This window comes from Pseudophryne corroboree, chromosome 3 (assembly GCF_028390025.1).
Source record: "Pseudophryne corroboree isolate aPseCor3 chromosome 3, aPseCor3.hap2, whole genome shotgun sequence".
NCBI lineage: Eukaryota > Metazoa > Chordata > Amphibia > Anura > Myobatrachidae > Pseudophryne > Pseudophryne corroboree.
Genome location: NC_086446.1, coordinates 51,079,888 through 51,097,391, shown reverse-complemented (window position 1 = coordinate 51,097,391; position 17,504 = coordinate 51,079,888). Strand labels below are relative to the sequence as shown.

At 41.5% G+C, this 17,504-nt stretch overlaps 1 protein-coding gene across 1 annotated transcript; it reads right to left on the bottom strand.

Moving 5' to 3' along the window:
• Positions 1 to 6,342: 6,342 nt before the first annotated feature.
• Positions 6,343 to 9,347, bottom strand: LOC135057149 (uncharacterized). Its single transcript, XM_063963047.1, has 6 exons — positions 9,129 to 9,347; positions 8,609 to 8,749; positions 8,390 to 8,523; positions 7,589 to 7,825; positions 7,267 to 7,466; positions 6,343 to 7,014 (listed from the first exon to the last, which is right to left on the bottom strand). Exons 1-6 carry the CDS (start codon positions 9,345 to 9,347, stop codon positions 6,476 to 6,478), a joined length of 1,470 nt encoding a protein of 489 aa, XP_063819117.1. The 3' UTR covers positions 6,343 to 6,475.
• Positions 9,348 to 17,504: the final 8,157 nt, after the last annotated feature.

The following is a 17,504-nucleotide window of genomic DNA, read 5'->3' as shown; positions in this document are numbered from 1 at the left end:
AGAGTTATATGTTGGTAGAGACAAGGCTCCATGTGAAAGGGGCAGTGACATGATGTGATTATTAGGGGAATGTGGGCACCAGGGCACCATAGGCTCAGAGGTACACAGAGGGAGGATCAGTGTTTCCAGCAGCAAAGATCAGAATCCCCAGTCAGCATCATCCTTCTCCCTCTGCCACCCTAGGCAACATACATCTGCCTCCCCATCCTGCTCCTTTCTCCCCAACAATCAAACAAGTACCTGTCCCACATCATGCAACCCGCTATTTTAGCTTTTTGGAGAAAATTTCCCTTTGGCTATCTTTGAAAATCTAAGAGATCGACAATTTTGATGGAAATAGGAGCGGACATAGATTTACCTTTTTTCTTGGAATAGATGACAAAAAGCAGCACAGAGTATATCAGGAGATGAGTGATGTGTCAGCGAGGATAGGTCTGCAGGCGACCTGGGCAGTGTCATGATTTGAGGAGAGAAGGAGGGTCATCTGGAAGCCACAGTCCAGGATACCACAGGCTGAGAGTTATTCAGTGGCAGGAGCAGGCTCCCCAGCAGCGCAGAGTATATCAGGAGTAGAGTTATATGTTGGTAAGGACAAGGCTCCATGTGAAAGGGGCAGTGACATGATGTGATTATTAGGGGAATGTGGGCACCAGGACAGCCAAAGGCTGAGAGGTACACAGAGGGAGGAGCAGTGTTTCCAGCAGCAAAGATCAGAAACCCCAGTCTGCATCATCCTTTTCCCTCTGCCACCCTAGGCAACATACACCTGCCTCCCCATCCTGCTCCTTTCTCCCCAACAATCACCCAAGTACCTGTCCCACATCATGCAACCCGCTATTTTAGCTTTTTGGAGAAAATTTCCCTTTGGCTATCTTGGAAAATCTAAGAGATCAGCAATTTTGATGGAAATAGGAGCAGACATAGATTTACCTTTTTCTTGGAATAGATGACACAAAGCAGCACAGAGGATAACAGGAGACCAGTGATGTGTCAGCGAGGACAGGGCTGCAGGCGACCTGGGCAGTGTCATGATGTGAGGATAGAAAGAGGCTCACCTGGAAGCCACAGACCAGGATGCCACAGGCTGAGAGTTATTCAGTGGCAGGAGCAGGCTCCCCAGCAGTGCAGAGTATGTCAGGAGTAGAGTTATATGTTGGTAGATACAAGGCTCCATGTGAAAGGGGCAGTGACATGATGTGATTATTAGGGGAATGTGGGCACCAGGGCACCATAGGCTCAGAGGTACACAGAGGGAGGATCAGTGTTTCCAGCAGCAAAGATCAGAAACCCCAGTCTGCATCATCCTTTTCCCTCTGCCACCCTAGGCAACATACATCTGCCTCCCCATCCTGCTCCTTTCTCCCCAACAATCACCCAAGTACCTGTCCCACATCATGCAACCCGCTATTTTAGCTTTTTGGAGAAAATTTCCCTTTGGCTATCTTTGAAAATCTAAGAGATCGACAATTTTGATGGAAATAGGAGCAGACATAGATTTACCTTTTTTCTTGGAATAGATGACAAAAAGCAGCACAGAGTATATCAGGAGATGAGTGATGTGTCAGCGAGGATAGGTCTGCAGGCGACCTGGGCAGTGTCATGATTTGAGGAGAGAAAGAGGGGCACCTGGATGCTACAGACCAGGATGCCTCAGGCTGAGAGTTATTCAGTGGCAGGAGCAAGCTCCCCAGCAGCGCAGAGTATATCAGGAGTAGATTTATATGTTGGTAGAGACAAGCCTCCATGTGAAAGGGGCAGTGACATGATGTGATTATTAGGGGAATGTGGGCACCAGGGCGCCATAGGCTGAGAGGTACACAGAGGGAGGAGCAGTGTTTCCAGCAGCAAAGATCAGAATCCCCAGTCAACATCATCCTTCTCCCTCTGCCACCCTAGGCAACATACATCTGCCACCCCAGCCTGCTCCTATCTCCCCAACAATCACCCAAGTACCTGTCCCACATCATGCAACCCGCTTTTTTAGCTTTTTGGAGAAAATTTCCCTTTGGCTATCTTGGAAAATCTAAGAGATCTGCAATTTTGATGGAAATAGGAGCAGACATAGATTTACCTTTTTTCTTGGAATAGATGACAAAAAGCAGCACAGAGTATATCAGGAGACGAGTGATGTGTCAGCGAGGATAGGGCTGCAGGCGACCTGGGCAGTTTCATGATGTGAGAAGAGATGGAGGGTCACCTGCTGGAAGCCACAGACCAGGATGCCACAGGCTGAGAGTTATTCAGTGGCAGGAGCAGGCTCCCCAGCAGCGCAGAGTGTGTCAGGAGTAGAGTTATATGTTGGTAAGGACAAGGCTCCATGTGAAAGGGGCAGTGACATGATGTGATTATTAGGGGAATGTGGGCACCAGGGCGCCATAGGCTCAGAGGTACACAGAGGGAGGAGCAGTGTTTCCAGCAGCACAGATCAGAATCCCCAGTCAGCATCATCCTTCTCCCTCTGCCACCCTAGGCAACATACACCTGCCACCCCAGCCTGCTCCTTTCTCCCCAACAATCACCCAAGTACCTGTCCCACATCATGCAACCCGCTATTTTAGCTTTTTGGAGAAAATTTCCCTTTGGCTATCTTTGAAAATCTAAGAGATCGACAATTTTGATGGAAATAGGAGCAGACATAGATTTACCTTTTTTCTTGGAATAGATGACAAAAAGCAGCACAGAGTATATCAGGAGATGAGTGATGTGTCAGCGAGGATAGGGCTGCAGGCGACCTGGGCAGTTTCATGATGTGAGGAGAGATGGAGGGTCACCTGCTGGAAGCCACAGACCAGGATGCCACAGGCTGAGAGTTATTCAGTGGCAGGAGCAGGCTCCCCAGCAGCGCAGAGTATATCAGGAGTAGAGTTATATGTTGGTAAGGACAAGGCTCCATGTGAAAGGGGCAGTGACATGATGTGATTATTAGGGGAATGTGGGCACCAGGACAGCCAAAGGCTGAGAGGTACACAGAGGGAGGAGCAGTGTTTCCAGCAGCAAAGATCAGAAACCCCAGTCAGCATCATCCTTCTCCCTCTGCCACCCTAAGCAACATACACCTGCCACCCCAGCCTGCTCCTTTCTCCCCAACAATCACCCAAGTACCTGTCCCACATCATGCAACCCGCTATTTTAGCTTTTTGGAGAAAATTTCCCTTTGGCTATCTTTGAAAATCTAAGAGATCGGCAATTTTTATGGAAATAGGAGCAGACATAGATTTACCTTTTTTCTTGGAATAGATGACAAAAAGCAGCACAGAGTATATCAGGATACGAGTGATGTGTCAGCGAGGATAGGTCTGCAGGCGACCTGGGCAGTGTCATGATTTGAGGAGAGGAGGAGGGTCACCTGCTGGAAGCCACAGACCAGGATGCCTCAGGCTGAGAGTTATTCAGTGGCAGGAGCAGGCTCCCCAGCAGCGCAGAGTATATCAGGAGTAGAGTTATATGTTGGTAAGGACAAGGCTCCATGTGAAAGGGGCAGTGACATGATGTGATTATTAGGGGAATGTGGGCACCAGGACAGCCAAAGGCTGAGAGGTACACAGAGGGAGGAGCAGTGTTTCCAGCAGCAAAGATCAGAAACCCCAGTCTGCATCATCCTTTTCCCTCTGCCACCCTAGGCAACATACACCTGCCACCCCAGCCTGCTCCTTTCTCCCCAACAATCACCCAAGTACCTGTCCCACATCATGCAACCCGCTATTTTAGCTTTTTGGAGAAAATTTCCCTTTGGCTATCTTTGAAAATCTAAGAGATCGACAATTTTGATGGAAATAGGAGCAGACATAGATTTACCTTTATTCTTGGAATAGATGACAAAAAGCAGCACAGAGTATATCAGGAGATGAGTGATGTGTCAGCGAGGATAGGTCTGCAGGCGACCTGGGCAGTGTCATGATTTGAGGAGAGAAGGAGGGTCATCTGGAAGCCACAGTCCAGGATACCACAGGCTGAGAGTTATTCAGTGGCAGGAGCAGGCTCCCCAGCAGTGCAGAGTATATCAGGAGTAGAGTTATATGTTGGTAGAGACAAGGCTCCATGTGAAAGGGGCAGTGACATGATGTGATTATTAGGGGAATGTGGGCACCAGGGCACCATAGGCTCAGAGGTACACAGAGGGAGGATCAGTGTTTCCAGCAGCAAAGATCAGAATCCCCAGTCAGCATCATCCTTCTCCCTCTGCCACCCTAGGCAACATACATCTGCCTCCCCATCCTGCTCCTTTCTCCCCAACAATCACCCAAGTACCTGTCCCACATCATGCAACCCGCTATTTTAGCTTTTTGGAGAAAATTTCCCTTTGGCTATCTTTGAAAATCTAAGAGATCGACAATTTTGATGGAAATAGGAGCGGACATAGATTTACCTTTTTTCTTGGAATAGATGACAAAAAGCAGCACAGAGTATATCAGGAGATGAGTGATGTGTCAGCGAGGATAGGTCTGCAGGCGACCTGGGCAGTGTCATGATTTGAGGAGAGAAGGAGGGTCATCTGGAAGCCACAGTCCAGGATACCACAGGCTGAGAGTTATTCAGTGGCAGGAGCAGGCTCCCCAGCAGCGCAGAGTATATCAGGAGTAGAGTTATATGTTGGTAAGGACAAGGCTCCATGTGAAAGGGGCAGTGACATGATGTGATTATTAGGGGAATGTGGGCACCAGGACAGCCAAAGGCTGAGAGGTACACAGAGGGAGGAGCAGTGTTTCCAGCAGCAAAGATCAGAAACCCCAGTCTGCATCATCCTTTTCCCTCTGCCACCCTAGGCAACATACACCAGCCTCCCCATCCTGCTCCTTTCTCCCCAACAATCACCCAAGTACCTGTCCCACATCATGCAACCCGCTATTTTAGCTTTTTGGAGAAAATTTCCCTTTGGCTATCTTGGAAAATCTAAGAGATCAGCAATTTTGATGGAAATAGGAGCAGACATAGATTTACCTTTTTCTTGGAATAGATGACACAAAGCAGCACAGAGGATAACAGGAGACCAGTGATGTGTCAGCGAGGACAGGGCTGCAGGCGACCTGGGCAGTGTCATGATGTGAGGATAGAAAGAGGCTCACCTGGAAGCCACAGACCAGGATGCCACAGGCTGAGAGTTATTCAGTGGCAGGAGCAGGCTCCCCAGCAGTGCAGAGTATGTCAGGAGTAGAGTTATATGTTGGTAGATACAAGGCTCCATGTGAAAGGGGCAGTGACATGATGTGATTATTAGGGGAATGTGGGCACCAGGGCACCATAGGCTCAGAGGTACACAGAGGGAGGATCAGTGTTTCCAGCAGCAAAGATCAGAAACCCCAGTCTGCATCATCCTTTTCCCTCTGCCACCCTAGGCAACATACATCTGCCTCCCCATCCTGCTCCTTTCTCCCCAACAATCACCCAAGTACCTGTCCCACATCATGCAACCCGCTATTTTAGCTTTTTGGAGAAAATTTCCCTTTGGCTATCTTTGAAAATCTAAGAGATCGACAATTTTGATGGAAATAGGAGCAGACATAGATTTACCTTTTTTCTTGGAATAGATGACACAAAGCAGCACAGAGTATATCAGGAGATGAGTGATGTGTCAGCGAGGATAGGTCTGCAGGCGACCTGGGCAGTGTCATGATTTGAGGAGAGAAGGAGGGTCACCTGGAAGCCACAGACCAGGATGCCACAGGCTGAGAGTTATTCAGTGGAAGGAGCAGGCTCCCCAGCAGCGCAGAGTATATCAGGAGTAGAGTTATGTGTTGGTAAGGACAAGGCTCCATCTGAAAGGGGCAGTGACATGATGTGATTATTAGGGGAATGTGGGCACCAGGACAGCCAAAGGCTGAGAGGTACACAGAGGGAGGAGCAGTGTTTCCAGCAGCAAAGATCAGAATCCCCAGTCAGCATCATCCTTCTCCCTCTGGGTTACTGTTATCACTGGTCCTGTATATGTCTGATGTATTACATACACTGCACTATGTATGGCTGGTACTACTGCCTCATATACCGGGTTACTGTGATCACTGGTACTGTATATGTCTGATGTATTACATACACTGTACTATGTATGGCTGGCCCTACTGCTGCATATAACATGTTACTGTGATTTCTGGCCCTGTATACAGTATGTCTGATGTATTACATACACTGCGTTTTATTATGGAGAAGTCAGTAGCTTGCTACATGCTATTAATATTCTCTTCTTCAGCCAGAAGCCTGCACACACCTGCCCTAAAATCAAACTTTCGAAAGTCCCCACTAGAAATCTTGATTTTGCCCCTGAACTCCTAATCTAAAATACACGAGAGCAGATAATTGAGGAATATATATTTTATTTACATACATTAACACATACACTGTGCTTACAATTTATAGTGGTTATTTGTGCAGAATTAAGAGGCAGTCTAATGTTATAATGCAGAGTTTTCCAAACTGTCTTTGCAGTCCATTTTTTAAGGAAATGCTAACCAACTATTAAAAGAAAAATCTCCACTGTCCACAGTTATTTTGCAACATAATATGTTAACTCCTGATTGGCTGGTATGTTTTTTGCAGCTAGCATGAGAATGCCAAATGTATTTTTGTATATTGGAATCACATTAAATTCTGTACTGGATTTCCACATTAATTTGGAATATGTCCGAGTGTGGCATGTACAGGATGGATTGATACACCATGACTTGCCTTCTGTATCCTTATAAAAAAAGAGGTCATGACAGTTTTTATTTTCTTGCATTTTTCTGCCTTTTTTGGCACTTATCTGTTCTCCATGGAAGTCACATATTGCTTCCCCTTTAAGGAAAGCCCTCTCTGTCATTACTTTCTTTATACCGCTTTCTATATCTGTGGTAGTTTTCAGCCCTTTCCAATTTTGCAAGCGGATGTGTTCTTCCAGAGCCTTGCAGTCTTTCCAGTTCTGTAACTTCCTAGGCTTCCATGCCTCAGCTATCTGTTTAATCTCTAATTCACTACATTTCCATTTCTTTTCTCTTATGTACTTTTTCAACTGGACAGTTTTTGGGCGCCTTGCTGGGAATGCCCCTGTTGCAAAAATAAAAATAATAAAAAAAATATTTTAGCACCAGTTTCTTCTATATACTTTCAATAATAAAAAACACAAAAATACTCAAGACATACTTTTGTCTTTAGCGTTAAAAATAAATATAATTCATATCATGTCAAAAACTGATATTTTTATGTAAAACATGCTATTAGTGGATGTGCAATAAGTGGGTGAGACTCTGTCTTGATACTGAAAAATGGTTTAATGTACTTGCTATTTGCTATACTTACTGATTATATGCTTCACTCTTTTCTTGTTACGCTTAGCTGTCCATTCTTTTCTACAGTGATGCCAATACAATGGCGATATACGTTTGCAGTCAACTTTCTTTGGTCTCGATTGTTTTATGTTTACAGGGAACTCTTTTAGCAGGTTCTGGAAGTAATTTCTCTTATGTGACTCTATGGAGTCACTGTCCTGTAGTCCATCCCTGTTTGGAAACAGAACCAGGATATACAATGCATATACTAAAGATACAGTTTATATCATATGAAGCTTTTAAAATGACAATAAATATGGTGAAGGCATGGAAAATGAACTGATATATTTCACCTTGAAGTGCTTTCTTGTGCCTCCATAGGTTTAGACATAGATCCAAGCTGGGTGACCAGTTTTGAGCCAAGACATATATTGTGTAATGTCTTTTCCCTATAATGTCGATCTGCTGTCAAATTGGTATGTGCCAGGTACTTGGTGAAGAGACTCTTCTGAACATCTGAGTACTCTGCCAATGTCCAAGTTTCACATGTACGCCGAACCATCTGGCTTGTAATATTTAGCAGCTTATACCTGTGTATAGGTGTTATAGGGAAAACTATCTTAAAGTTTACAAAGATTTTTTCTTTTTTTCTTAAATTAAATTACAAATAATTGGCACAGAGTAACCAACCTTTTACACTCAATCCTCATCAAAACTCAGGAAATTTCCAGCAGTACACACTGCTGCACCTGTGTATAACTCCCACACCTTTGTATAGTGCCCACATGTATATACTGCTGCCCGTGTGTATAATGCCCACATGTATACACTTCTGCCCCTGTGCATAATGCCTACATGATTATACCGCCGCCCCTGTGTATAATGCCCACATGTATATACTACCAAACCTGTGTATATGCACATGTAAATTCGGCTGCACCTGTGAATAATGCCCACATGCACTTTCAGGTACGTATATAGTGTGTAAATTTGACTCTGATACTAGCCAGTGCCTCCCCAAAAATGTATCTCACGAGTCACCACAGATCACTTCTGATAAGTATGTGCTATTTTCTATGCACAGAGGTAGAAGATGTGTGACAATGTGCAGGTATATGATCAGTAGCTGCTGGTAGACTCAGTACTGTACTTACTTTTCATGTAACTGGCGAAGATCATTAGTAACATTATAAATTTGTTCTCCCTTTGTTGAAATAAAAAATGTTTTCTGAGGCTGATCTCCCTTTACTAATAAAGGTCGCACCACATCAAAAAAAGTTTTGAACCACTAGAAAAGATGAAGATCTGTTAATAATTACTAATTCAGTAATTCTTCTAGCATTGAAATTATATAATTGTGATCTACAATTAACCTTTTCTTCTTCTTCTGTGAGAGCAAATGTCGCCACTTGATGGGTTGCCGTTTTGTGTTGTTTAACTCCCACAACAACACGGATTTCGGATACACCCTCTGATGTGAAGGTGTGATGAACCCTCTCATGCCATTCCTCAACCTGAGAATATGAAGATACAATATTAACATTAAACCTCGCACCAATATTTTCAGATTAACAAGTTAACGAAGTATAATGTTTTGCCCGTATGGCCCCCTTCATTGGAACAAGCTCCCTCACTACAATAGACTCTCCTGACCATGCAAAGCTTCAAACGGGTACTGAAAATCCACCTTTTCATCAAAGCCTACCCTTACACATAACCTGATCTTGAGGCAGCTATCCCAATTCCATGTTTATTCCTTGGCCATCTGTGCCTCACTTACTTCCTGTATTCTTCTAATGTGTGCTGTATGTATGGCACTGCGAGCCACTTGTGGCACCTAATAAATAAAATGTAATAATAATAATAATAATAATAATAATAAACAGTACTTACAGTCATATTGGCAACCACTCCAGGTCTTTGGAGGTGCTTTAGGATTAGCAAAGCCTCGAGATAATGCAAAATGCACACCTTATCTTTGGCCGACAGTCTTTCACAAATATCAGCCTTCTTGATGCAATTCATAAAATCTGATTTTGCCACTTCTAGCAGCTGACGACAATCCTGTGGCTGCAAGTGGTCTGTTGTCAATCTTTTGTACCTGCAGATCATATGATGATAAATGTTCACTCACAATGATCTAAGTAAAATGAAAACCCACAAATAATCTAAAAGTATTGGTCTTACTTTTTGACGACCGTTTCCCGTGATACACCTTTACTCAGTTTTTTCTGAATGGCGTCAGTGACATGAAGAAAATGGCAACAGGCTTGATATAGGTCAGGGTCACTTGCTCCGAGATTGGTGGCCGTAGTTTGACATTTTACAAATCTTCTTATATTTTTTAAATAATTAAATACTGTTTGGCTACAGAGACCAAGTTCCCTCAGCTTTGTGAAGTAGAGATTAGTTTTTTCTATGTCTTTCACAAAATCCATTGATGCTTTTTGTGGGTCCATGAAATGTAAATACCGTGCAACATTTTCTACCTGTATACACAGAGAGTGGTGAAAATGAGTTCTGGCAAAGTATGAGAGCGAGTTTTTGTTAAGACTGCAAGACATGGCACTTATATGAAAAATATGTTTTTCTTGAAGATTGGCAATCCAGATTTTGGGAGCCACAGATGCATAATACTTTGCTTAATATTTTATTATGTAAGAGAAATATATAGAATAAAATGCATAATTTAACTCTCAATTGTCATAATATACTGTGAGTAATGGATTCAACCTATTAATTATCTCATGTACATTGATGCTGAAAAAATGAGGGCTACTTATTGGTTGATACCAATATTGCCAATATAAGTGAGTAAAATGTTGATGGCTGAAAGATTACAAATTGATAATAAGAAACTATTGCACACATGCTTGCTATCTCAATCATGACTAAATGTGAATGGAATTAGATAACATGTATTTATACATAGCATAATCCATTACCTCCTGTTTACTGTTGCAAACTCCTAATGTCTTGGACAAATAATTCCTGAAACCTCTGAGTAATGGTGTATTCGATGAATGCTTGGCATACATTCCAGCTTTCTGCATGTTCTTCCGCACTATCACCGTCCATTTAGACCTAATGGTTTGGTGTGGGAATAGATTAGGAATATTAGCTGGTAAAAGCAGAATTGGTTAATAGCCACCATTACTTTTTGCTCAACCAACATCAATATTTTTAGTAATTATGAAGAATGTTAACTAAACTCTATGGCCCTCATTCCGAGTTGATCGCTAGCTGCCGTTTGCAGCGCAGTGATCAGGCAAAAAAGCGACACTTCTGCGTATGCGTATGGTGCGCACTGCGCACGTGCGACGTACTTTCACAAAAGCCGATGCAGTTTCACACAAGGTCTAGCAACGATTTTCAGTCGCACTGTTGACCGCTGAGTGATTGACAGGAAGTGGGCGTTTCTGGGAGGTAACTGACCGTTTTCTGGGAGTGTGCTGGAAAATGCAGGCGTGTCAGATACAAACGCAGATGTGCCTGGGGAAACAGGGGAGTGGCTGGGCAAACGCAGGGCGTGTTTGTGACATCAAAACAAGAACTAAATAGTCTGAAGTGATCGCAAGGTAGGAGTAGGTCTGGAGCTACCCAGAAACTGCCGGAATTATTTAGTAGCAGTTCTGCTAATCTTTTGTTCGCACTTCTGCTAAGCTAAGATACACTCCCAGAGGACGGCGGCCTAGCGTGTGCAAAGCTGCTAAAAGCAGCTAGCGAGCAAACAACTCGGAATGAGGGCCTATTTTCACTCATCTGTTAATATTGTTGTGCTTTGCAGTGTTCTGCATTATTTAATATACAGTATCACTTATATGAATGCACTTCTCAAACCAATAAATTTTCGAGCTCATCTCTTTCTTTCCATTCTGTCTGGCATTATTATCCATAAATGTTTCATCCTTTGCCTTATTTATAATGGCCATGGGGTGTCTGGTGCTCATGGGCCCCCTCATCTCTGAAAATAACCCTGCAAGGGCATGATATTACTATTAGACAAGGGACACATGGGCACCCTCCTCCCTTACACTGACTTACTGAATTTTTACTGTTTTATTAATACATTTGCTACAGAGATTTGTATAGTAAATAGTAGAAACAGTTTAAAACAGTGATTTCCATACTTTCTTGGATCATGGCTCCCTAGAGTATCAGATTGTTTTCCACGGCACCCATAGGCCAAAAGTTTCTAATTGATTAATTTATCTTATTGCTTTAAACAAGTACCTACATGGATACTTCACTATTGCCTTCCATGGCTTGCTGAGACCTTCCCACTTCTTCATCACATGTGTTAGCAGGGACTACCATAGCTGATTCTTCTTTATGGACTATCATAGATGTTGACCTGGCTACAAATGTAGGTGATCTAAAGAATACAAGTTAAATAATATTATAAATACATAATTGCACCTATAACCACATATATCCCACTCCTCTCCAATCTACATCTCTGATCTTATCTCGCTTTACACTCCCACCCATCCTCTTCGCTCTGCTAATGCACGCCGACTCTCCTGCCTACTGATTACTTCCTCCCACTCTTACCTCCAAGATTTCACGTGCTGCACCACTTCTCTGGAATTCCCTACCTCTCCCCCTCAGACTCTCCCACTCTCTACAAAACTTCAAATGGCTCTCAAGACCCACTTCTTCACCAAACCCAGCCAAATCTCATCCTAACCCTCTGTTCTACGCTCTCTATGTACCCCATCTGTGTCACCCGTCTGTCTACCCCTCCCCTTTAGAATGTAAGCTCTCACGAGTAGGGCCCTCTTCCCTCATGTGCTTATCCTTTCTTACTTTAATAATCTTCAACTGCACCAAATTCAGCAGTCTTCTGCCACCTGATACTTAAGCCCAGTACCCACGGGCCGATCAAGGAGAGATGCGTGCTGAGCGAACCGCTCAGCACACATCTCTCCTGCCGCTCAGCACAGCGCGATCTGTGCTGAGCGGGCGGGGGGAGACGGGGGGGCGCTTACTTTACCCAGCGGGTGTGCGGGGCCGCGCATCGCTATCGCCGAGGGGGCTACACACGGAGCGATCATGCCAATATTCTAAGCAATCTAGTCAGATTGCTTAGAATATCGCTCCGTGAGTACCCCCCTTTATCCCAGTGTCATCTGCTGATGTAACTATGTTTATTTACCCTGTACTTGTCCTATACTGTCATGAACTGTAAATTGCTGTTTTCCTGTTTGATTGTTTGTTTATGTACTCTGTAATTGGGCGCTGCGGATCCCTTGTGGCACCATATTAATAAAGGATAATAATAAAAATAGTAATATATAAATAATGCTTACCTTGGTGGTAATATGGTCTTATTCCTGAAAAAGTGGCCCTTTGCCTCTAAATAGCTAACCACACTGTCAATGCTCTGTAATCTCGAAAATTCTTCATAATCAAGACATCGTCCATTCTTCAGGAATGAAAGTGCGCTCCAGCGGGCTTTATCAGAGATTTGTGCAATTTCTGTAGCGGAAGCTCCTCTTTTGCATTTACTCCTGAGATGTGTGCTCAGTGTTGTATATATTTTGAGGCAAAACTCACAGACCAGAGGAGTTCTTTTTATACTGTTATGGGAAATTAATTAATGTAAAGTCAAGGTTAATATACACAGATAGATAGATAGATAGATAGATAGATAGATAGATAGATAGATAGATAGATAGATAAAGAAGCACAGTACCCTGGGAATTTATCTGCCTATTTACACTGAAACAAATTGAAAAATAGAAATATATTTCAATGTAGACTGGTCCAAAAATACAAAGACAGATAAATTAATTATTACTTACATATTTTTGACATTATCCATGATATAAGTAAAATTTGTGAAATTCTGAGGCAGAAAAGCATGTGCAAGCTGAACAGCTCTTTATACTTATCTGTAGTTAAATTCTTTGTTGCTATCTTTCAGAGAATCGCCCCATCCCCCACATAGCATCATACAACCTCCTACAAGATAAAAAAATAATCCCATCTCTGCTGCCACTACACAAGACACAATGTTTGCATGCACAGTTATTGATTAGCGATGGGATTATGTATTTAAAAAGTGAATGATTCGGCAAATAATTCTAGATTATTTTTTTTAAATAAAGGGGTAGTTTGCAAACACGTATTGACATGTGGGGGCCCCAGGGCAACAAAAATGTGGGGGCCCCTATCAATATATTTATTTATTAACAGTTTATTATATAGTGCAGCATATTCCGTTGTGCTTTACAATTAGAACAACAGTAATAGCATACCTTCCAACTGTACCTTTTTAATAGGTACAGTACCTTTTTTTTATGGTCTGTACCTATTTTTGGCTCTCCAAACTTCCATTGAAAGTATAGGAAAAGGGACCTGGCCACGCCCCCTTTACCCATGGACACGCCCCTTTCTCTAATTTGTACCGGTTTTTGTGTGTAAAATGTTGGAGGGTATGTAATAGTCCAAAATAGACTGACATAGAGGTAGGAAGGCCCTGCTCACAAGATTACAATCCATATATACTGTATATATATATCTATATATCTATATATGGAGTAAAAAGGTTCTCATGGGAGCCAATCAGCCTTTAGATTAACAATATTTAAAAGGTTTTTATTTATACACAAATAAAAGGTACTTGTAACCTAAAAATTCGACATTGATACAATTGTCTAAAAATTCAGTAAAACGATTTCACAATCTTATACATAGACATTTTTAGTTGATATGAGGATTTTATAGTCAGGTAATCACAATCGGAACTTGAAAAGGACGTGTATCCAACCAGATGCTTGTGGTGGTGACTTTTTTGACCCAATAATACGAAACCCAACGCGTTTCGTCCGTTAGGACTTCATCAGGGGTTTATAATCTAAATAGTTACAGAGGGAAATAAGTAAATCACATAATCTTCAAGATAAACTTATTGAATAATAGACTCTTTTTTTCTCTCATAACGGGTACTTTAATACAATCAAGTAGGGATGGACATACATACCCGTTTTTGTGAAAAAATGATTTACCACTGGTTAGGACAGGATTAAATTCTTAATGCTACATCCAATCACATGTTCTTTTTAAATGATGTGGTGTCTGAAACATTACCATTATAATCATCAATATATATATATTTTCTTAGAAAATATATATATAGATATAATGTATATTGATGATTATAATGGTAATGTTTCAGACACCACATCATTTAAAAAGAACATTGTATTTTAGGAATTTGTTGGTCCATATATCAACGTGGCTGCATCATTGTTTTCCGGGAACTTGGAACAGGTACCACATGTTTATGATTATCCTGCTGGTTTTTTGTTTTTTTGTTTAACTGAACGGGACTTTGGAGGGTGTATACTGACACTCCATATATTTATTATAGTGCATAATTGGATGTACTATTTTGATCTTCCGGTATACGGTTCATGATCTGCTGATGGTTTTTGGGATACCTACCCGGCAGGTACGAAAGGGTCTCTGTAGGGGAGCTGTCACACTGGTGATATTTGGCCATTTACACATGCACATATGTGTATACATATATATATGTGTAAGTATGTATATATGTGTGTATATGTATGTGTTTATATATGTGTGTGTATATGCATTTATACCGTGCATGTGAACATTATATATTGAGTAAGCTTGGTGGTTGGATCACTTTTGGGTCGTATATCTTCCAGGGACCGGCGAGGCTTGCGATTAATAGTGTGAATATTGTTCTTTTCAGATAAGAAATTGTCTATCATTGCTACCTGTGAATTGTTAATCCGATGTACCACCTGTCCTGAGGAAGGTCCGGTATGGGACCGAAACGTCGACATTAAACTCTGGTGGACAAGACATGTGACTGACTGATTGACTTTACTAGCGAGAGTGCACCTTCCATGTGTTGGAATCCTCTTTGTATATATATATATATATATATATAAAATAAGCCTTCCTATCAAATTGCATCCACTCTTTATAGTCCACACATATTCTCACATGTCTTCTCATTTTTCACTTTCCCTACCTCTCAAGAACTTTTGCTATCTGGCGAACAACTATGCAATAGATAGCACCTATCCTTGTGTATTAATGCCTATTTCCCTATAGATTGTATTTTGCGAACAGGGACTTCCTACCTCTATGACTGTTTGTTATCACCCAGTTTGTTGTAGTTATTTCCAATTGTAAATTGCAACGGAATTTTCTGTGCTATATAAGAAACTGTTAATAAATAAATATATAATATACATCTAGATGGTGTGACAATACTGATTAAAGTCATGTAACTGGAGCCGGTGCCTACACAGAGAAACAGCATAGTCAATGGAACGTGCGGCACACCAGACAACTAATAAACACTCCACATACACATGCAGATAAAAATAATAATATACATGAGAAAAAAAATAATCCCACCTCAGTGGCGCACCCAGGGGGGGCTTCCGGGCACCCAGAAACCCCCCTCCACCCAAAAAATAAATAAATATATATATATATATATTTTTTTTTAGCTGCATGAGTATTATTAATGGCTATCTAGCATCCTCTGCACCATAAAAATATTCTTCTGATGAAGCTGCTGATGATTATAGGCGGAGAAATGCATAAAGAAGTACACATCTGGTGTTGCTGTGTTCTGCACTTTAAAGTCTGCTGCCTAGTGGACGAAGGATACTCTTTATTAAACGCTGCTCGGCTGGAGTGGGTGAGATCAATATGGGAGTGTGCCGCTAATTGTCCACGCCAACTTTGGAGCGCTTACCTGGGGACTGCATTTTGATCCATGACTTTGTCTCAGTTGGACCTATTCAATCCAAGGTCATATTAAATATTCCTATAAGGGTCCCCAATAAATACTCAAGGAAACCAGCTGGTTACCAGACTAATTATTGGCAGGATTCAGCAGAGACAGAGAGTGATTGTCTCATTTCAGTAACATACGGAGAGACTGTCCATCATCAGCTACATTCTTTGCTATATGTAGCTATAAAAGTGTTTGGGAACTGTTACAATATTGGCAACAATTGTTTCCTTATGAGTTATATTGAAAGAGAAAGTAGAATTATTGGTATTAAGTGTTGAAGCATGCATGGTTATTATAAATGATTTTATTAATGTGATTGTGTATACAAAACACCGGCCGTGTGTATTAAGTGCTTAATTAAATATTTTTATTTTTGTTTTGGATAAATTTATTTCATTCTGGGACAGCAGCCCTTTAAATAATTTTTGTGGTGTATGTTAAAATCTTTAAGGATTAAGTGGTCCCTTCTTTAGAGCTGCAGCTGTCTCAGAGTTAAATTAGAAATATAGAATCTTACAGAGAAATTTGGTCAGCGCCCGAGTGTGTATGTTCTCCACCACGAGAGTGGAAAAAAGGGGAACACGCACATATATTTATTTATTTTGCATCTTAGTGTCCTCTGCAGCTTGCTGTCTTCCTGGTGGCACTTGTAAGTGCTTAATAAAAGTTTACTTTATTTTAATTATAGTACATATATATCCATGTGCATACATATATACACATGTATATACATACATATAAACACACACACACATGATATATATACATGTGTGTATATATATATATATGTGTGTGTACTGTATATACATATATATAAATATATATATGTATATGTGTGTGTGTGTATATATATATGTATATATACACAGGCACACTAGTTTTACGGACCCAGCATATACTGGGTCACCTCAGTCCCCACCCCCGTGCTGGGCTCCGCCCAGTTCTGGAAACCCCCACTTGCAAATCCTGCGTTTGCCACTGCACCTCTGTTGGCACTACACAAGCCACAATCATGTGTTTAAAAAGTGAGTGATTGGGCAAAGAATTTAACATAGTGATTTCTTTCTTTAAACTAAAATGGTTAGTTTGCAAAGTTCATTAGTACCAAAGGTTACTCTCATGTAAGAAGGTTAGCTATTTGGGGGGATGTAAGGATTGTCTTAAAGATAACTGTTAAGGAAACCAAGTCTCTTTATTGCAGGTAATTAAAGGGACTAAGTAGGAAGAAAACAACTTGAAAGCAATGTTAAGTTGTCCCATCCCCCAAAATAGCATACCAATCTCCAAGCCACATTTGACAGTGTTTAATTTCTTGCAACTAAAAGTGTATAATCGTTTTCAAACACATGCATTGGGGCTATAAAGAGTGATATCTGGGAATCATGATGTGTTTAGGGACTATGTATATATGTATGTTTGTGTGTGTAAGTATCTACTGTATTTATGTGTGTGTGTTTGTGTGTGACCATGTATGTGAA

Excerpts from the sequence above, each read along its gene's own strand:
- LOC135057149 (XM_063963047.1), bottom strand. The coding sequence starts at position 9,347 with ATGATCTGCAGGTACAAAAGATTGACAACAGACCACTTGCAGCCACAG. Across the intron at positions 8,524-8,608 it reads TCACAGAAGAAGAAGAAAAG|TGGTTCAAAACTTTTTTTGA; the intron begins GTTAATTGTAGA and ends CATCTTTTCTAG. Across the intron at positions 7,467-7,588 it reads GCACAAGAAAGCACTTCAAG|GGATGGACTACAGGACAGTG; the intron begins GTGAAATATATC and ends GTTTCCAAACAG.